Source organism: Muntiacus reevesi, chromosome 1 (genome assembly GCF_963930625.1).
Source record: "Muntiacus reevesi chromosome 1, mMunRee1.1, whole genome shotgun sequence".
Lineage (NCBI taxonomy): Eukaryota > Metazoa > Chordata > Mammalia > Artiodactyla > Cervidae > Muntiacus > Muntiacus reevesi.
The window spans coordinates 24,521,441-24,544,272 of record NC_089249.1 but is presented as its reverse complement, the minus strand read 5'-3'; the positions used below and the strand labels follow the sequence as shown (position 1 = coordinate 24,544,272).

General features: G+C 35.0%; 1 protein-coding gene across 2 annotated transcripts in view; it reads right to left on the bottom strand.

Moving 5' to 3' along the window:
• The window catches only part of IPO8 (importin 8), a 72,269-nt gene that overhangs the window by 12,690 nt on the left and 36,747 nt on the right, over positions 1-22,832 (bottom strand). For both annotated transcript variants that reach the window (XM_065939863.1, XM_065939872.1), the window contains 8 exons: positions 22,532-22,697; positions 21,293-21,453; positions 20,713-20,838; positions 18,510-18,576; positions 15,199-15,324; positions 14,446-14,543; positions 10,213-10,308; positions 2,262-2,482 (listed from right to left, as the gene is read on the bottom strand). In XM_065939863.1, the coding sequence (XP_065795935.1) occupies positions 2,262-2,482; positions 10,213-10,308; positions 14,446-14,543; positions 15,199-15,324; positions 18,510-18,576; positions 20,713-20,838; positions 21,293-21,453; positions 22,532-22,697 (1,061 nt within the window). The remainder of the gene's footprint in view (positions 1-2,261; positions 2,483-10,212; positions 10,309-14,445; positions 14,544-15,198; positions 15,325-18,509; positions 18,577-20,712; positions 20,839-21,292; positions 21,454-22,531; positions 22,698-22,832) is intronic.

The following is a 22,832-nucleotide window of genomic DNA, read 5'->3' as shown; positions in this document are numbered from 1 at the left end:
CTCCACCGTCTCCCCACCACTTGGTAATATTCTAACTACTCTTGCTGGAATTATTTTCCCCTCAGTAAATTTTTCTAAATGATATCTTATAAGATGTAAAAAGTACACTAGTTATTTCTAAATTCATCAGCAGTCTCTCAAATTCTAACATGACAGGGTCACTTATATGTGTCTGGTCACCTGAGGTGGGTATATAACTATGACTTCAGTTCAGTCGCTCAGTCATGTCCAACTCTTTGCGACCCCATGAATCGCAGCATGCCAGGCCTCCCTGTCCATCACAAACTCCTGGAGTTTACTCAAACTCATGTCCATTGAGTCCATTGATACCATCCAGCCATCTCATCCCCTGTCGTCCCCTTCTCCTCCTGCCCCCAATCCCTCCCAGCATCAGGGCCTTTTCCAATGGTCAACTCTTCGCATGAGGTGGCCAAAGTTTGGAGTTTCAGCTACAACATCAGTGCTTCCAATGAACACCCAGGACTGATCTCCTTCAAGATGGACTGGTTGGATCTCCTTGCAGTCCAAGGGACTCTCAAGAGTCTTCTCCAATATCACATTTCAAAGGCATCAATTTTTCAGCGCTCAGCTTTCTTCACAGTCTAACTCTCACATCCATACATGACCACTGGAAAAACCATAGCCTTGACTAGATGGACCTTTGTTGGCAAAGTATTGTCTCTGCTTTTTAATATGCTATCTAGGTTGGTCATAACTTTGCTTCCAAGGAGTAAGTTATTTAATTTCATAGCTGCAGTCACCATCTACAGTGATTTTGGAGCCCCCAAAAAATTAAGTCTGACACTGTTTCCACTGTCTCCCCATTTATTTCCCATGAGGTGATGGGACCAGATGCCATGATCTTAGTTTTCTGAATGCTAAGCTTTAAGCCACCTTTTTCACTCTCCTCCTTCACTTTCATCAAGAGGCTTTTTAATTCCTCTTCACTTTCTGCCACAAGGGTGGTGTCATCTGCATATCTGAGGTTACTGATATTTCTCCCGGCAATCCTGATTCCAGCTAGTGCTTCTTCCAGACCAGCGTTTCTCATTATCTACTCTGCATATAAGTTAAATAAGCAGGGTGACAATATACAGCCTTGACGTACTCCTTTTCCTGTTTGGAACCAGTCTGTTGTTCCATGTCCAGTTCTACCTATTGCTTCCTGACCTGCATACAGGTTTCTCAAGAGGCAGGTCAGGTGATCTGGTATTCCCATCTCTTTCAGAATTTTCCACAGTTTATTGTGATCCACACAGTCGAAGGCTTTGGCGTAGTCAATAAAGCAGAAACAGATGTTTCTCTGGAACTCTCGCTTTTTCGATGATCCAGTGAATGTTGGCAATTTGATCTCTGGCTCCTCTGCCTTTTCTAAAACCAGCTTGAACATCTGGAAGTTTTCGGTTCATGTATTGCTGAAGCCTGGCTTAGAGAATTTTGAGCATTACTTTACTAGTGTGTGAGATGAGTGCCATTGTGCGGTAGTTTGAGCATTCTTTGGGATTGCCTTTCTTAGGGATTGGAATAAAAACTGACCTTTGCCAGAACTGTGGCCACTGCTGAGTTTTCCAAATTTGCTCGTATATTGAGTGCAGCACTTTCACAGCATCATCTTTTAGGATTTGAAATAGCTCAACTGGAATTCCATCACCTCCACTAGCTTTGTTCATACTGATGCTTTCTAAGGCCCACTTGACTTCACATTCCAGGATGTCTGGTTCTAGGTGAGTGATCACACCATAGCGATTATCTGACTATGACTTAGGATCTCACTTTTTCCTATGTTGGAAAGCTAAGAGAGTGCTTCACACAAAGTCAAACTCTCCTACCAGGATAGGATCTGGACTATAGCGAACAATCCTCTGATTTCACGTTTTAGAACAGGCTTCCTCGAGGTTTTCATATTTTTACCAGATTAGTACTTTCCTTAGAAACATTACTCCATTTAGAGTGTTGTTACTCACAGGCACTTAAAGTCAAGGAACCCAAGTAAACACTTAATTCTGTTGACAAGACATAATGATACACGTAAGTCAAAAACAAGTGAGGGAGTGTAATAAATCTAATTTTCAGAGGCTGTGTTCTTTTCCACTAGATTATACTCCTAAAACACATTCTTAATTCTCTAAAAATTTAATATTATGTTAATACACTAAAAAACTCATATATAAAAACTATCTTTCAATATGCTATTATACATGCATATTACAAGTCAACTTTCCAAGAACAGAAATGCAGTGTAAAATCAAAAAGACACAGACCCAAGAAAACAATCTGTATCATTCATCCACTGATTTATAAATTGTACAGTTACAGGTCCAGGGTTGTGAGGCAACTGAATTCGTTCTAAAGTATGTAGCAGCAAATCTGGGTTGTAGTACAAGGCAGCAATTGCAACCTGAAGACACATAGTACGAAGCTCACTAGTTTTGACCCCTCGGGTTAATCTCTCCAAAACAAGTTGCACGAAGAGTGGAATGCACTAAAGGAAAAAAGAAAAAGAGAAATCAAATAACTTTTACAGAAAGCTGAATGCTGGTAAAGTGTAATCATTAAATAAGATACTCTTAAAGACAGTAGAACTTGCTAGTTTAAATCATTTTCAGAATTATAAAATTCAGAGAGACTAAATGGCAAAAAAAGGTCCTAGAGCAGTACCAAAATGTCTCCTTTCCTTTTAACTGAAGATTTCACTTAGATGAAGATTGTCCTACAAGAGTACACAATCAAAAAAACTGCAATAATCCAAATGTAGACTCAGTTACTTCCATGTTTAAGTTAAAACGACTAGGATGGAGTTTTTCTTTGATAAATCAAATTGGAAATACACTTCACCCTTGAACAAAATGGGTTTGAACTATATGGATCCATTTAAATACAGATTTTTTTCAACAATTAATACTACACTTCTACACTATCCATGGTTAATTAAATCCAGATAGGGAGAAACCATGTATACAGAGGGCCAACTAGAAGTTATACACAGATTTCTAACTGCACAGAGGGTGAGCACCTCTAACTCCTGCATTGCTCAAGAATGAAGTGCAAAAAAAAAAGAAAAAAAAAAAAATGAGACTTAGAATAAGCATGATGTGATCAGAATTTCTCTTGAGGAAAATAAATTCCTAAAAAAGTCACAGGGATATAACATACACATGGTTTGCTGTTGTTCAGCCACTAAGGAGTGTCTGACTCTTTGCAATTACATGGACTGCAACACTCCAGGCTTCCTTGTCCTTCACTATCACCCAGAGTTTGCTTAAACTCATGTCCATTGAGTTAATGATGCCATCCAACCATTTCATCCTGTCACCCCCTTTTATTCCTGCTCTCAATGTTTCCCAGCATCAGGGTCTTTTCCAATGAGTCAGCTCTTTGCATCAGGTGGCAAAAATACTGTAGCTTCAGCTTAAATATCAGTACTTCCAGTGAATATTCAGGGGTTGATTTCCTTTAGGAATGACTGATTTGACTGTGCTGTCCAAGGGACTCTCAAGAGTCTTCTCCAGCACCACAATTCAAAAGCATCAATTCTTTAGCACCCAATCTTCTTTACGGGCCAACTCTCACCTCCATACATGACTACTGGAAAAGCCATAGCTTTGACTATATGGACCTTTGTCGGCAAAGTGATATCTCTGTTTTTTAATAGGCTGTCTAGGTTACATCAAGCGAAATGCTAGGCTGAATGACTCACAAGCTAGAATTAAGATTGCCAGGATAAATATCAACAACCTCAGCTATGCAGATGATACCACTCTAATGGCAGAAACTGAAGAGGAACTAAAGAGCCTCTTGATCAGGGTGAAAGAGGTGAGTAAAAGACCTGGCTTAAAACCCAACATTCAAAAAACTAAGATCATGGCATGCAGTCCCATCAATTCCTGGCAAACAGATGGGGAAAAAGTGGAAACAGTGATGTTTTATTTTCTTGGGTTATAAAATCACTGCAGACAGTGACTGAAGCCATGAAATTAAGACACTTCCTTCTTGGGGAAAAAAGCTATGACAAACCTAGACAGTGTATTAAAAACTAGAGACATCACTTTGCCAACAAAGGCCCATATAGGCAAAGCTATATTTTTCTAGTAGTCATGTACAGATGTGAGAGTTGGTCCATAAAGAAGGCTGACTGCTGAAGAATTGATGCTTTCAAACTGTGGTGCTGGAGAAGACTCTTGAGAGTCCCTGGGACAGCAAGGAGATCAAACCAGTCAATCCTAAAGGAAATCAGTCCTAAATATTCACTGGAAGGACTGATACTCAAGTTGAAGCTCCAATACTTTAGCCACTTGATGCAATGAGCAGACTCATTGGAAAAGGCCTCGATGCTGGGATAGATTGAGGGGAGGAGAAGGGGGAGACAGAGAATGAGACCATTGGATGGCATCACCAACTCAACAGACATGAGTTTAAGCAAACCCCAGGAGATACCAAAGAACAGGGAAGACTGGCATGCTGCAGTCAATGGGGTCACAAAGAGTTGGACACAACTTAGCGAAAGAATAACAATGTTATTATTGTTAAGAAATAATAACTTAAGAAAGTGAGGAGATAATGAATGTAACTACTTGTTTATTTTTTAAATGAAAGTATGAACTAAAAACTGGCGGGGCGGGGGGGGGGTGGAAATGGGGAAAGAGTAATGGTACAGTGGACAGGGATGGAAGCTAGATTTTTCTGAATATACCTTGTTTTTTGTAATTCAGACTTTAGACTATGCATATGTTTTGTTTATTCATAAAAAAACTTAAGGAATCCCTAGTTGTTAAAATAAAATGAATAATCGAACAGGGATTATTTTAAATTACTTTAAAATTTGTGACTTGACATGTTTGGCTATAAATATTCCTAGCATATGAATATACCCTTGAGACAAAAAGAGCTACTGAAAAACCTTAAACACACATGTTTAAGACAATGTAATCACATGTTTGTGGCCATGCTGGTATAACTACACTGACACTGTGTATATACTTCTTCTTATTATTTTTAAGTGGAGGATAATCACTTTAAAATGTTGTGTTGGTTTCTGCCATACATCAACAAGAATCAGCCACAGGTATACACTGTTCCCTCCCTTCTGAACCTCCCTCCCATCTCCCATCTATCCAATCCCTCTAGATTGTCGCAGAGTAGCAGGTTGAGCTTCCTGTGGTACACAGCGGCTTCCCACTGCTACCTACTTTACATATGGTAATATATAAGTTTCAATACTACTCTCTCAATTCATCCCACCCTGTACTTCCCCCACTGTGTCCACAAGTCTGTTCTCTATGTCTGTGTCTCTACTGCTGCCCTGCAAACAGTCTCATCAGTACATCTTTCTATATTCCATATATATCCATTAATACTCAATATTTGTTTTTCTCTTCCTGACTTACTTCAGTCTGTGTAACAGGCTTTAGGTTCATCCACCACTAGATGGTGCCTCAAATTTGTTCCTTTTTATGACTGAGAAATAGTCCATCATATACATGTACCACAACTTCTTTATCCATTCATCTGCTGATGGACATCTAGGTTGCTCTGATGTCCTGGCTATTGTAAACAGTGCTGCTATGAACACTGGGGTACATACATCTTTCAAAGTTGTGGTTTTCACAGGGTATGTCTAGTAGTGGGATGCTGGTCATATGGCAGTTTTATTCCCAGTTTTTTAAGTTTCCATATTCTCCATAGTGGCTGTATCAATTTACATTTCTACCAACTGTGCAAAGGGGTTCCCTTTCCTCCACATTGTCTCCAGCATTCACACTTTGTAGATTCTTTGATGATGGCTATTCTGACTGGTGTGAGGTGATATCTCATTGCAGTTTTAATTTGCATTTTTCTAAAAATAAGCAATGTTGAGCATTTTTTCATGTGTCTATTTGCCATCTGTATATCTTCTTTGGAGAATGTCTATTTAGGTCTTCTTCCCATTTTTTGATTGGGTTGTTTGTTTTTCTGATATTGAGCTGTATGAACTGCTTGTATATTTCAGAGATTAATCCTTTATGAGACTCTATATATTAATACATATTAGTGAGATAAAGTAAATGAGTAATTATGATGAGGACAAGGATTCTGGGTTTAGGGGATATTGATTAGGATCAATTTGGTTAAATAAAAATAATGTAGTCTTGAATTTGAACTGGAAATGTCCATGTCTTCTACTAATGCATTAGTCTCAAAATAACATAATATGTATTTCCTGGTTCTGTTTTGTGGAAATAATGACCAACTCAATAGCAAAGGCTATCCCTTTTGCTTACAGTTCTGGAATACCATTTCCCAGGGTAGGGCAGGAAATGTACAAGATGAACCTGGAGCATCTAGACACACCAGATAGCAGAAAATTTCCAAACACTACTAGAGTCAGGTCAAAAGCACTCCTATGGCAAACTCAAGAGGCTCCCATGAGCCAAGGGTAAAAGAACTCTTTGTACCTGAAACATTCTTAAGTATTATTTTAATATTATTTGAACATACAGACTTAAATGAAACATGTCAAATAAAGTTGAATCTATAAGTTCAAATAATACTAAAAACCAAAAAAAAAAAAAAAAAAAACCCAAAACATCTCACTGGTCATCCTTGGAAGATGCTAGGAAACAAACTTATTGCCTCAGTCATGACAAACAAAGGGAAATACTCAAACTGTTCCTCAGAGGAACCTAATAAATTGATGAGAAAACACTTCTCTTCATAGAAATATTTCTACTCATAAATGAAGAAAGAATGACAGAATTAAAATATCATCACCACCAGCACTAAGATCATAAGATGAGAGACAACCAGACACCTGTGCCTCCTGGTAGGAACACACACCACGACGTATGAAGCATTCTTGCCAAAAAATTCACAAATAAATCTTACCAAAATATCTAGATATAACTACCAATTTATAGGAAATACTGAGGAATTTCATTCCAAGGTGTTATAATCCTTCAGCACAGTAGTGGTAACCTCACTAACATTAGAGAGTGAGCTAACTCAACTTTCTGACATAGAAATGCTTGGATACTAACTTTTCAATCCCTCTGACAATCCAGTTTTAGAAGTAGAAATCCACAGTATTACACCTGAAATTCTTATTTGCTAACTTCAAATGAGTCTATCCAACTAAAAGCAATTCCTCTACTCAATCTTTCTTTACTAGACTTCCGTTGGACTTAAGTTTTGACATCCCTTCTTTCTACCTCAAGACACATCTCTATATCAGCATTACCTAAGGTGGAAATAAGAACATATTTTGAGATGAATGAATATGAACATATACCAAAACTTATTAATGTAGCTAAAGCGGCAGTTAGAGGGAAGTTTATAGCTATCAATCTCTATAATAAAAAGCAAGAAAGATCCCAATCTAATAACCTAAATTTCCACCTCAAGACTGGGAAAAGAAGGGCAAGCTAAACTCAAAGAAAGTAGAAAAGAACAAATTATGAGGTTAAAGCAAAAACTAATGAAACAGCAAACAGAAAAACAAGAGAGAGAAAAATCATAAACTGGTTCGTTGAAAAAATGAACAAATTACTTGAAATAACAAAAGGGAAAAAAAGAGAAAGAAGATGATAATTACTAAAATCAAAAACAAACAGGGTCATTATCACTGACCTACAAAAAGATAACAAAATATTATGAATTGCATGCCAACTAATTAGTTAACTTAGATGAAATGGACAACTTCTAAGAAAGATGCAAACTCCCATATTAACTCAAAAAGAAATAGAAATACAAGTAGACCTATAACAATTAAGAGATTGAACTGGTAATTTTAAAACTACTCACAAAATAACCTCAGGCAAAGATGGCTTCATTGCTATATTCTAACATTTAAAAAACACCAACTTTCATATATTCTTCCAAAAAACAGAAGAGGAGGAAGCCCTTCCCAACTCATTCCATGAGGCCAGCCAGCATAACACTGATTCCAAATCCAGACAAAGATACCACAAGAAAAAAAATTACAGATCAGTATCTCCTATAAATATAGACACAAAAATAGTTATAAGAAATACCATCTAACTGAATCTAGAAATATATAAAAAGGATCATATTCCATGATCAAGTAGGATTTATACCAGAAATTCAACGTTGATTTAACATCTGAAAATCAACAAATACACCACATTAAAAGAACAAAAACCATATGATCATCTCAAGAGCGGCAAAAAAGCATCTTACACTCCTTCATGATTGAAACACTCAACAAACCAGGAGTAAACAGGAACGCACTCAATCTGATAAAAGACAGCTATGAAAAACCCACAGCTAACACTAGACTTAATGGTGAAAGGAATGCTTCCTTACCTAAGATTAAGAACAAGACAAGGTGTCACCATACCTATTCACCATTGCACTGAAGGTTCTAGCCAAGGCAACTAGGCAAGAAAAGTAAAATAAAAAGCACCCAGGTTTGAAAGGCAAAACTCTACCTGTAGATGAGATGACCTTGTATACAGAAAATCCAAAGAAATTCTCTGAAACTCTATTAAAACTAATAAGCAACTTTGGCAAGGTTGCATGAAACAAGATAAATATACCAAAAAATGTATTTCTAAACACAGGCAATAAACAACTTGAAAATAAAATTAAGAAAACAATACCACTTACAACAGCATTAGAAAGGATAGAATATTTTTGGAAGATTTTAACAAAAGAAATGTACTTGAAAACTACAAAACATTTTTGAAAAAAATTAAAGATACCCTAAATAAAAGGAAAAGGAAAGACATCCCATGTTCAGGGATTGAAGTATTCTCAGAGTGACAATACTTCCCAAAGTGATCTAAAGATTTAACACAATGCTTATTACAATTCTAGCTGTCTTCTTTCCTTAAAATGACAAGTCAATCCTAAAATTCATATGGAAATTCAAGGGTCCAGAATCTTACACAGGAAAACTGGAGGAATTAAAACTTCCTAATTTCAAAAACTTACTACAAAGTTACAGTAATAGTGCAATCCTGGATTAAGGACAAAAGAATTCATCATAACTGAATGAAAGTCCACAAATACATCCTCACATTTATACTGAATGTATCTGACAAGTGTGCCAAGACATTTCAACGGGGCAAGAATAATTTTTCAACAAATAGTGCTCCTAGACACCTTGACATCTACATGCAAAATGATGACTTTGTTACCTTTTCCTCACACCATCTACAAAAACTAACTCAACATGAATTAAAGACTTAAATGTTAGAGCTAAGACCATAAATCTCTTAGAAGAAAATGGAAATTTTTTGTTTGGCTCTACCTGAGCCAAAAGGTAGAAATAAGAAAAATGTCCAACAATTGACGAATAGCTAAAATAAATGTGATATAATCATATGATGAAATATTTATCAATTAAAAGAAATACAGTACTGATATCTGCTATAACATGAAGGTATATTTTAAAGTATTATGTGCTAAGTAACAGAAGTCATTCACAAAGAACCACACTTCATTTATATAAAATGTCTAAAATAGGCAAATCTGTAGAGAAAAACAGTAGAATAATGGTTGCCTAGGGTTGAGGGTTATTTAGGTGAAATGAGAAATAACTACTAAAGGGCACAGAGTTTTCTCAGGGGTAGTGATGAATATTCTGAAAACTGACTGTGATATTAGTTGCACAATTTGGTGTCTATATTAAAAATCAGAGAAGCATTAAACTCTAAATGACTGACTGGATAGTATATAAATTATATCTCAATAAAGCTGTTATACAAAAATACATGGAATAAATATTACAGAATTGAAAAAAAAACTCTACACTTATACCTGAATACTTTTCTCAGTAACTGAATATCACACCACAGTTGTATCAAAAACTGAATTAATCTTGTTAAAAATATACACTATTTTTATATCAATAGAGAAAAACATTTTTGCACCTTCATTTCTGATTGAAAAAGATATCTGGGAATATTTCAATAGCATACACAAACACAAACGAAAAAAGCAACTCTTTGGGAATCAAACAGCAGGATTTGTACACTTATCTCCTTCATGATTTACTTGTTAGACTCTTAAATTATTACATATTTTTCTGTGTATCTAGAATGCAAGGAATAATTTCCAAATTTCATGGGTATTTTTGTTACAAGATTTGTACCAGTAAATACAAACTATAGGCTATCTTTATAATTTTTCATGATAATATAAACAAAATGTCAAGCAGGCATGTAAATTTTAAATTTTAAACATCAAGTAGGATGTCTTCTACACATATATTACCTGATCAATTCCTCTTCCTTTGCACTGAAGAATGATGACTTCAAGAAGTTTGGCTGCATGACATTCTGCATCTTCTCCTGCATCTCCACATAGTACCTACAGTAATTAAAATTTCACTCAGCAGTGAACAGCACTGTAAAACTTTAATCAAGTCTACACAAAGTAAATATCACGTAAAAAACAGCCATTAGAATCATGGTGTTTGCATCATGAGTTTACCTTGCCAACCCAAAAAAAGAAAGTTCAAAATAAAGTCCATCTATCTTTTTTATCTACTCTAATTCCTTATATGAGTAATAATTCACTTTATTTAACTCTGGATTAAAAAGTAGGCTGCTACCTGTCTAGACAAATAAAGCCTCCCTTTAAGTAAGGCACCAAAAACAATAAAATGATACAATAAAACTTAAAAAAAAAAAACCTTCTTAAACAATGAAACAAACCCTGTATTTTTCCTATTTTTCTGTTCTTTTTGAATTCCTGTCTATATCCACCCAGTTTTTCATAAAAAAACCATAAATATATTACATACCATTTAATTTTCTCACATGGACTTTATAACTTGAAGTACTTTCCAAAGATATTAAATCTTTTAGGACTAAACAGTATTACAGAAGATGAATATAACAAAGCTTACCAGACTGTTCCCCTAATGACAATTCTGTATTTTCACTGAATGAACAACTATAGAAAGCACATGTTCATACAAAGAATATGATAGCTTTATAATAAGGTTCACAGAAGAGAGGTTTATAGAGTACAGGCACACTTATGTTAGAAATTAAGAAATATGAAAAAGTTAATGAGTTCAAACACAAGACATAAGAAAAAGAACAGACTTAAAGAATAAAGGTGAGACAGAAATTAGGAATAAAAGACAAAAAGAGGTAACAAAGAGAAATCAAAACTAGATTCATTTTTTAAAGACTTTAATAATTTGACAACTTCTATCAAATGTATTTTTTTCAAAATTATTTTAAAAAGCAAAGCAAAATTTTTAAAAATGTTAGGAATGAAAGATATCATTCCTATAAAGGAAAGATTAAAAATGAAAATACTATGAAGAATATTATATTCTTTATATTCTTTTAAACTCAGATGAATTAGATAATTTCCTAAACAAATAAGATTTAAGAAAGCTGAATTTTAAATCTTTCCAGATTAAGATGACAGATATGAAATCAAAACCAGATTCATTTTTAAAGACTTTAATAATTTGACAACTTCTATCAAATGTATTTTTTTCAAAATTATTTTAAAAAGCAAAGCAAAATTTTAAAAAATGTTAGGAATGAAAGATATCATTACCTATAAAGGAAAGATTAAAAATGAAAATACTATGAAGAATATTATATTCTTTATATTTTTTTAAACTCAGATGAATTAGATAATTTCCTAGACAAATAAGATTTAAGAAAGCTGAATTTTAAATCTTTCCAGATAAAGATGACAGATATGAACATCCCCATTCAATTTTATCCCTTCCCAAAGGCCATTAAAATGAAGATAAACATATTTTAGAGGCATACATCCACAAAGACAGAAAAAAGGAAAAAGAGACAGCTATAAAATTATGGAAGCTGGAAAACAGATGGGTCAGGGAGCTGAACTGTAAACAGGTAGCTAGCAAAACCAAGAATCAACCCTATTTATATAAAAAATTCCACCTCTAGGGTAGTGTTTCTAGATCTAGATTCTAAGTATGAATGGACTCTGAGACCAGAATGCCTAGGTCTAAATCCTAGCTCTGCCATTTATGAGCTGTGTTTTTAAATAACCTATTTCACCTCTGTGCCTTACTGTTCCCATCTGTAAAAAGGAATATAATAATATATTTATGTCATAGGATTATATGGTACAGAAAGAAAAAAAAAATCAGTCCCTTTATCCCAAATTGCATTTACTTGGTTTCTTTGTTTGCTGGTTTGAGGTTTTGTTTCTCTTCCTTCCACAAAAGGAAAAGAAGCAAAATATAGTGCAGTAGTTAAAAAATGGGCTCTGGAACTAGATTTGTTGTTTAGTTGCCCAGTCATGTTCAACTCTTTGTGACCCCATGCACTACAGCATGCCAGGCTTCCCCATCCTTCATCATCTTCCAGAGTTTGCCCAAATTCATGTCAATTGAGTATGCAATGCCATCCAACCATCTCATTATCTGTTGTCCCCTTCTTCTCCTGCCCTCAATCTTTCCCACCATCAGGGTCTTTTTCAATGAGTCAGCTCTTCACATCAGGTGGCCAGTTTCAGCATCAATCCTTTCAATGAATAAGTAAGTGTGTTGTGTTAGTCACTCAGTCATGCCTGACTCTTTGCGACCCCATGGACTGCAGACCCCCAAGGCTCCTCTGTCCATGAGATTTTCCAGCAAGGATACTGGAGTGGGTTGCCATTTCCTTCTCCAGGGGATCTTCCCAACCCAGTTGATCGAACCTGGGTCTCCTGCACTGCAGGCAGATTCTTTACCAACTGAGCTACAAGGGAAGCCCCCATATTCAGGGTTAATTTCCTTTAGGATGGACTGGTTTGATCTCCGTGCTGTCCAAGGGACTCTCAAGAGTCTTTTCCAGCATCACAATTCAAAAACATCAATTCTTCAGCACTCAGCCTTCTTTATGGTCCAACTCTCACATCCATACATGACTACTGGAAAAACCACAGCTTCAACTAGATAGACATCTATCAGCAAAATGATGTCTCTGCTTTTAAATACACTGTCCAGGTTTGTCATAGCTTTTCTTCCAAGGAGCAAGTATCTTTTAATTTCATGGCTTCAGTCACTGTCCCCAGCGATTTTGGAGCCCAAGGAAATAAAAACTGCCACTGTTTTCATTTTCCCCTCATCTATTTGCCAGGAAGTGATGGGACCAGATGCCATGATCTTAGTTTTTTCAATGCTGAGTTTTAAGCCAGCTTTTTCACTCTTCTCTTTCACCTTCATTAAGAGGCTCTTTAGTTCCTCTTTGCTTATATGACCTAGGTCACTCTTCTAAACCTCAAACACAATGCAAAATGCCTCTCTTCTCTTTGACAAAAAGGTGATATAATGCTGAAAAGATTAAATAAATTAATGCATACAAATGCTTAGGAAATACCTGATATATAGTAAGAGTGCACTAATAAGACAATAAGAAATAAATTGTATCTACTTACTAAGAAGGACATCATTATGAACATCACTGTTACTCTATCTGCTACAATACAGAGCAGCTGTGAGTTAATTGTCTACTTGCTGCTTTCTCTGCCCCTTTTCCTCACTAGCAGCTATCTCTATAACAGGAAAAACCTGAGGACAGACAGGTGATTATGCCCTAACAAGTTGGGTTCCTACAGAAGCTATATGAGTCTTCAAAAATCATGATTCTACTCCTGCAGTTTATATGTGATGAAACAGTGACCTCCCCAAATCTCCCAGGCTCTTTAAAACTGAACTGAGACCTAAATTAGATAAACTAATTATGAGTTCAGCACTCTTAACAGAGGCTGGTACACATCTCTTCTAGGAAGGAAAACAGACTGTACACTAGCTATCTTACTCCCAACTCCAAAGCCAAACTTAGGTTTCTGGCTATTTGAACTTTCTAAAATCTGCCATCTCTATGTAATACCCTTTTATATTTATGAACATACACATATTCACCTAAAAGAGGAGGAAAGCATTAGTCATGAATCACTCCTAGATATAACCAAGAGGGGGCATTTGTGACAAAGATAACATAGTAGACAATCATGGTTGTGCATAAATACAACAGTAGTCATTATGCGGCTTATAAACTACCCTATATTGAGTTAAATGATGCTATCTTTCCAACTAGTCCAATTTTTTTTGTCTTGTTTATGTTCAAATTACCTATACCTAGTGTTTTCCAATATATACATTCAATTAAAAGAAAAATCACTAATTGACAAACTGTGATATTTTCCTAGCACTCTTCCTTAATCAAGTAGTGTATCTATATTTTTGAAAGAAAAAATACATGGAAAATTATTTACCTAAGCATTGTGAAGTACACAGCTATAGAAGTAGCAAACATTAAGTATAACACACAATATGAAATTTTCAGAATATAATTCCAAACTCCATTTGAAAACACAAAATGACAAATATATGTTCATAAAAGCAATATACAACTACATGTATAAGAAATAAATTGAGAGAATATCTGAAGTAAAATACAACACTAGTCAGTAAATATTAGTAAGAATCACTACAACAAATGATTAGGACATGCTTACCTTTCTACACATTGTAAAAAGTATTTCTAAATGCTTTGGATTTGACAGTAAAGTATTTGTATCTATTGTCACATAATTATGCAGAAGAGGCATCATGTCTGGAAAAAAATTCAAACTCTCAATGAGATTTGAGTAACAGAAGTAGAAACAAAGTATTACCACTGAAAGCACATTTCTATAGCACCCACACATTATTATCTTCCCTTGCAACCACAAAACGCTAGAAACTAAAATGGTACACCTGCCCTATTTATTGATGAGGGAAATGTGGATCAGGAAGATTAAAATTCTCATCATTTACTGTAGTGATTGTTATGAATTTTCTTCTTTTTCCCCATAGCACTCATTACCATCTGACACACTCTATTTGCTTATTTGTCTGTGTGTTTCCTAGCCTCTCCCACCCCATACTAGAATGAAGTGTCAAAAGGGCAAGGGCTGTCTATTTTGTTCTCTGATGTACTGCTTAGAACAATGCTTGGAATATAGCTGACATTCAGAAAATATTAATTAATATATGGATATATACTTTGACTACAAAGTAATTTAAGATTCAATAGGAAATATAGCCTTCCTACTACGACCTCTATGCCTAGGGCTGAAAAACAGTCCCACAACAGCACTACTCCACAGGAAAGGAAGAACAATTATTTTCTGATTAGTACTGGAATCATACGTCTTTATGTCGTGTCAAAGGAAATAATACCTATCTAGACACAGAACAGCAAAAATGTTACATGGTCAAAGTCATACCTGTAAAATATTCAAAACAATCCTGCTGAAAAACCTCATATAATATACCTAGAAGCTGCCACATTTGAGGAGAAATACCATGGCAAGTTAAACTGTAAGCCAATGAAAGAATTTCTTCATAGAATTCTAGAAAGAAGAAAATCTCTTGTTAGAATCCTAGGAAATAGCAAATATTAAACACAAAGACCACACAGAAGAGGATTTAGGCTATATACTCACACATATCTTATATCTAACATACTTTTGAGCATTTGTTTCTCAGCTTCCGTCTCTTGCTACCTCTATTAATATTTGCCATCTTCCATTTCTCACTAAGATCTGTCCCCTACTCAATAAGATAAGGCAAAGATTTGTTTTTACTAAACTTACTTGCAATACTGAAAAGTTATATTTTTTGTGTTTTGTAATAAAGAAAATAAAGTTTATATATATAACTATATTAGAAATGGATATAAGAAGGAACAGATTACTGTATATCTCTCATGCATAGGATTTTAAATTTACAAACAATTAATGTTCTTCAGAGAACTTAATTCATCTAGGTGAAAATATCCATCTGCCACATGTATTTTTTTACAAACTACATACAGAATATATTTTGCCAATTTACAAAGTTTGTAAAATTAGTACAATATTTTTCAACTTACTTCAAGATAATTATACTTACTATTAAAAGAGTCCAAAGGGAATATTCTTGCATTTGTACATATACATATTATTCTTACCCTCATTCAGAAGGAAATTATATCTAAACATACAATCAGAAAACACAAACCTCAACACAAAAATTTCAAAAATTTCCTACCATGTCACTGAACAAAAAAGTCTAACTTCAAAGTTCGGGGGGGTTTTTTTCCTTCTTTTTATTCAAGGGAACCAATATTCACCCTGAAAGCTTGAATACAATTTTTTCTGTAACATTATTCAAAATTTAATATATTTAAAAGCTAGCAATACAGATATTTGCCTTACCAAAAGCAAAATAAGATGGAAATCATAGATACTGGGAAATAATTTATGAAAGACAATCACTTGAAATACAACCAATGGCCTGAATAAAAAATTTCTGAAAGTTCTGTTCAGGAAAGCAAATGCCTCTTCCTAACATGAAGCCTGAAAGAAAGAAAAGAGGTCCAGTATTTCCTTTCATGCTCTTGATGGCTGCAACCTGTATAATTTACCAGGCCACTCAAGATGCTCCAGACCAGGACTATGAAACTGAGGGAGAAACTAAAAGGCACAAAGCTAGTCCAGTTCTTTTTGTGGGGGGTGGGGAAGAATTAGGAGGATCACAGTCTGTGCTGGGAGTCTGGACTATGGTGGGCAGCAGTGTAGGACCCACTGTTGAGCAAGGCAGCACTGGCCTTCTAAGCAGACCATTTTTATGACAGAATCCTGGCTGACTCTGGCCAACTCCAGCCTTCCCACTGCTTTGGTGAGCTACCAATATCCTTCCACCAATTTCATTTATGTTTAAATTAACCAGAAGCCTTTTCATTTAGTCTCAGCCATGACAACAGACTATTAGGGTAGGATGGTTGTACTAACTTTGACTTACTGCATAAGATAGAGCAGTTAAATCAGTAATGGATAAGCCTAGCTTTTAATAATACATGAAGTTCTTGAGTAAATTAGCAATAAAAACAGGCAAAAGAAGGAGGCAAAAGTGGGACAGTGGAAAAAGACTAGACCATAGACATAAACATGGTCAGACTGCTATGGTGGGGTCCTGCGCTAACAGCCCACAATATCTTCCAGAATTAGGTTTTTTTGTTTAACCTAAAATCTTACATGACTAAATATTGGTTCAAAAAAAAGGCCATTAACAGTTCATACATCACAGCTAAAAACACAAGAGAGATCTCCTTGGCACTAGAGATGAGATTAGAAGAGACAGGCGGCGATTGAAACTCTTCTCCTCTGCCCACCACACTCAAGAAATAGGCCCCTTTTCTTTTCTTAACATCCTGATGTTTCAATTGCCCAAATTACAAATCTGGCACAGGCAGATCACAGAAAGTTGGTATAAATCACTTCACTTTCCTTTACTTCACAGTTTTTCCCTCAAGACTACTTACTTTAAATGTCAATGGAGATTACATACTTGTGACTTATTTATTTTACACCTAGTGGTTTGTACCTCTTAATCCCCTTGACCTGAAATAGTTACAAGCATGTAATGCACAGCATAGGGGATATAGTCAATATTTTATAACTTTGTATATAGCATATTCTATAAAAATATCCAATTACTATGTTGTAAACCTGAAACTATTGTATTGTAAGTCAATACAATATTCACGTTTGAAGTCCTTAAGAGAAATTTTTTAATGGAGAATTTTCAGTTGCAATCTTTTCACAAATAAGGACATAAGTGAATATATTCTTTCTGAGTGTATCAGAATCTCTGACGTTATGGTCCAGGAAGTTTCATTTTAACTAGATCCTCAGTGATTCTTATTCACATCAAAGTTTGAGAACTACTGCTTTATAGTGATGATTTCAAAAGTAAGGACTACTTTGGCAAAGTAGAAGATAATCCTCTAAAATGGGAAAAGAATGCATTAAAACACTTAGAGATAAACATATTCATTTATATTTAATCTGATGTTTTACATTTCTCTTTATGTAAGTAAATGTAGCACAGTAACATGTATATTGCATATAAATATATATTCGAGTATTATTCACATACATTAGAAGTACATGCTCAACTTTTTACTAATGGTGTGAATGATAAAAGTTTGGAGATGGCTGCTCTAATGTGGTAATCTGTTTTTGTTCCATCTTTCTATCTCTTACACTATACAGGCTACATTTCTCTTCTACCCACAAGACTTGTGGCTGGTATCTTCAAAATGCTTGGATACTATGAAAACTTGCCTCTTCTACAAATCCCAATCAATCTGTAACATCCAGCATTAACTACTGACTCTACTCAGAAGTCAGGTACCATACATAACAGAATAACAATTGATTCACACTTCTGTAGAATATATGCCTATCATCTCATATTTTTCAATCCTAAAGTAACCTCATCTGAACCTCATCTTAGTTCTTCCTTTCTAAAAAAATTTAAAATCTCTGTTCTTTAAAAACTCCAACAACAATTCTTAATTGGGTATGTTAAGCTTACCTCTAAATGAAAATCTAGAAATCTAATTTTAGAAAGTATATCTAAAAACTGAACAGAAGGCAAGCTTCTCTTTCTAAAAACTGTCCATCCTGTTGAATTTGAAGGGCTAAAACGCATTTTTCATCAAATTTAAAAATAGTCTCAATTTACCTTTTTATTCTATCTTAGAACTTACCAATTACATGTTTCTGTAAAACAAGATCAATGATCCGTAGACAGATATTCTCTAACTGCTGAGTAACCTAAAGACAAATTTTAAACATTTAGTTTAAAATTCATCATAACCCTTAATTTAATCTATAAATTTAGTATTATCCCAATAGAAATACCAATAGGATTTTTTTTCCAATAGGACCTTTTTGAGAAGAGAAATTAAGAAGTTAATTCTAAACTCCATGTGAAAAATTAAACATTAAAGAATAACCAGGAAATTCTGAAAAGTGGGCTAATGATGGAAATGTGGGTTAAAATCATAATAAAATTACAAGTTTAATTAATTCCTTATCTCATATTTTATACCAAAATTAATTCCGAATATGTCTAGGACTTCAATGTGAATACTTAAGCCATAAAAATACTAGCCATCTTTTTCAGATTTCTAATTTTACTCTTCATACATTAAGTATTTGTACACATGTAAATATTCCTTTTAAGGAAATCTTGCTTTCAAAGTTTGCTTTTAGTAAGTCAAAGTTCAAAATCATAAGACTGGCAGTCAGGAGACCAAGATTCCAGTCCTTGTTTTGCCTCTAGTTACCTATGACCTTGGCAAAGCCATCTAGCTAAAGGCTTTAAGATTTTTCATCTGTAGGTTAGGGAAGCTAGATTTGATTAGTGTATCTCAACTTTAACCCATTCCTCCTTTGATAATCACAATAAGGTCACATGCTCCTTTAACTTTATTTGAAATTTAAAATAAAAGTAATATCAAGAATTAAAAAATTAAAACAGAAAGATAAAATGGTGGGTTTTTTTTTTTTTTTTTTCCAAACTAATCCTGATGCTTATCCTACTACTGCCCATCCTCCAGAAAACCATATTTGGGAAAACGTGAGAAGACGATTTCTAAGTTCTCTTTAAATTTAAAATACAAGTCCTACATAAAAGGGGAAAGAATAATCCTTAAGTATACATGCAATTTAACTTGAAAATCTCACCATTACAGAGAGGCCCATATATTTTCAACAAGGACACAGCAATACAATAATGAATATGGAAACAAAAATTCACATTAAGTCTTTTAGGTAAAGAAAGGCCCGCCTAGGAGAAGAAAATCGAACCATTTTAAGAACCTGGTAAGCATCCATTAGTATGCGATAAACAGAGGATAAGTCAACAGCCACAGGGTTTAACAATGCTATTTAAAGAACCAGCACCTGCTTCCTAAGTCCCACTGTATAAAACGAGAGCTGCCATCATTGCCAAACAAGTCAACTGTGCTGGGAGAAGTAATGAACACAAATCTAATTTAAGTAAAGGCTATATAATATATAATACTTGGGGAGGAGAGCAGCAGGTTTTAGGTAGGCAATAATTGATACAGTATCAGGATATATCAAGCATATATTTAGACTGCAACTCTAAATCTATAAATTCCCAACTCCGTGAACATGAGATACAACCTGAACCTTGAGCTCTACTTCTGCAAACGGGCACTACCACTACCTGCTCTATGGCAGGGCGACACAGTAACATTCTATCAGCTAATGGAGAAGAGAAGACAGAGGACGAGATGGTTGATGGCATCACTGACTTGATGGACGTGAGTTTGAGCAAGCTCTGAGAGCTGGTGATGGACAGGGAAGCCTGGCGTGCCGCAGTCCATGGGGTCACAAAGAGTTGGACACTACTGAGCGACTGAACTGAACAGAACAAATATGAGAGTGCTTGATAAACATCTGTGCAAATTCTTAATCCAATGTTGTTCTGGAATTCAGCCTAGGAAAGATGATGTTTTAAGCTCTCTTCCCTTCCATTCTCAGGTATTTGTTACATCAGTATTTTGTCCTATTATTTAAAATTTGCCTCTGTAACTGAATGGCAGTCTCTCTCTACCAAGAAGACCAGACTGTGGATTCCAAACAGCGGGGCTTATGTCTTATTAAATTTGGTTTAATAAGCCCCCAAGCCTACCCTGGCACATAGCAGATGTGATGAACTGAACTAAGTTTAGCAAAAGAGATATACTGTATACTTTAAAACCACATGCAACATTTCCCTTCAATCATTTGAATACTTTTCTTTAAGATTTGAGGGTAATTTTTAAAATCCAGCAACATAAGCAGCAATTTAAAGGTCAAGACTAAAATTCATGACCAATGATAATATAAATTTCACTTACTATAATTATTACATCATAAAACACAAGGAAATCCTACCTCTTTGTGATCTTCTACAACTGTCAAGATAGTATCAATGGTATGTAAAATTCCCATAGCCATTACAGTCTTGTCTTCAACTTCTTCATATTCATCACTTTGAAGAACTTTGCCAAATATCTCAGCCTACAAAAATAGCAAACACATTCAACAATTAGTACTGCTACATTCACGCTTCTCTATGAGAAGTGAGCAAAAGGACAGTGTCACATCACCAAATGCCACCACTGCTCAAACTTTAAGATATGCAGTTTGCCAAGTGAATATCGATGATAGAAACTGTCATGTTTTAAATATAGCCATTTTGCCCTTATCTAGTCACTAAAGTGGAATATATATTAGCTATTATAATCAAACAGCAAATAATTAACTTCTGGTTGCCATTAAATAAATAAATCCAAAATCTAGGAAAACTGGAAAGTATATATAGAAATTATTAAGTGTCAGAATTATCAGAGCAAATAGTTTTACATTAGCATTTCAGTTACATACAAACTAAACTTCAAATTTTGGAGTTTAATTTACTTAGATAATTCAAAGCCTTTATACCAAACTAACATAAAACTGTGCCCAGTCTTACCAAATGCTGAGTCATATCCACAGCAATTGAGGCTACCTCTTGGCTGTATTCACATATCATCTTCTGGATAACATTAGTAACATCATCATTTTCTGTCTCTCTAACAATGTGCAACAGCTCCTGCATAATAGGCCTTACGTGTGGCTTCATATATTCCTTGGCTAATGCAATAAAAAACAAACTCAGTAAAAAATATTAGCCATTCACAAGTGGTGAAGGAAAGTTACTTGGTCGCAAGGTAAATGACACGGGGTAACAGGTCCCAGACACATACTTGTCTGATGGTAAGCTAAAAAGTTGTACCAAAATAGTGTTCACCAATGTACCCATTTTCCCATGAGTAACACACATGGACAACTAGCCCTGCACAGTAAAGAACCCTCCTGCCCCAAATGCCAATAGCTCCCTTGAGAAATTTGAATCACACATGTCCTCTGTCATCAGCATGACTTATCAAACATGAATATGACAGCATGATACGAGTGTAAAAATCATTTACATAAAGACTATGCCTAACATTGATGATGCTCATTCCCTCTTTCACCCCATCTCTAACCACCCTTCTCCCCACATGTGTTTATCTAATATTGCCTTCCATTGGAACAGTGTTGCATAGGGATAAAGGCTAATGTTCTTCATAATGCAAAATTTACTTTCAAAGGTTTATCTGAATTTTGAACAGAGCATTCTTCTACACAAACAAATGAGATACGTGTTATCACTCACTAGAAATGTGACTTGCTACTTTCAGAACTGGCAGAATCACAGAATCCTAGAACTGAAAGGAATCTTGAAGCCATCTAGTCCAATCCCCCTAAATTTAAATATATGGCAATCTAATCCTTGACAGATCACATGTCTTGCCCAGGTCTAGACAGCAAGGCAGGAGTTCAGTCAAAAATAGACTCCTAGGTCTCTCGATTCCCCGTCTACTTTAATGTTTAACAACCATCAACTTGTTTCCTAATCTCAAATTTTTCTGGAAACCACAGTTAACAGACATTCCTAAAAGTGGCAAGAATAAATGTCTATAAAATTCTGAGGGAGCAAAAGCTCAAAAACCCAAACTCTGAACTTTAAGACTTAGGGACTTAACTCCGTTAGGGAAGGAAGTAAACAAAACTATTTGAGAAGACCACATCAAAATAATTATTTAATTAAAAATACCCTCTAAAAACTGTATTTTTATTCTAAATTAAATTTCAAATTTTTTTAATTTAATAATAATTTTGGCTTTACCTTGTGTCTGGTTAGAAATTAATGACTGAAGAGCAAGGGCAGCTTCAACCTTGACAGGCATCTCCTTATCCTCAATCAGGCTCTTCTTTGCTAGATCAACTGCATTTCTTAGGTTGAGCTCATTATGAAATTTCAAAGAACTGAATGCATGAAGTACCCAACAGGACTATGTTATAAGGAAAAAGTTAGTAGGAAACTATTAGGATTATGGTTTTATGTAATAATTAATATAAAAACTTCTAAGTAAAACATCATTAATCCTACCATGTACTATTTATTTATTTATTTGTTTTTTGGAGGG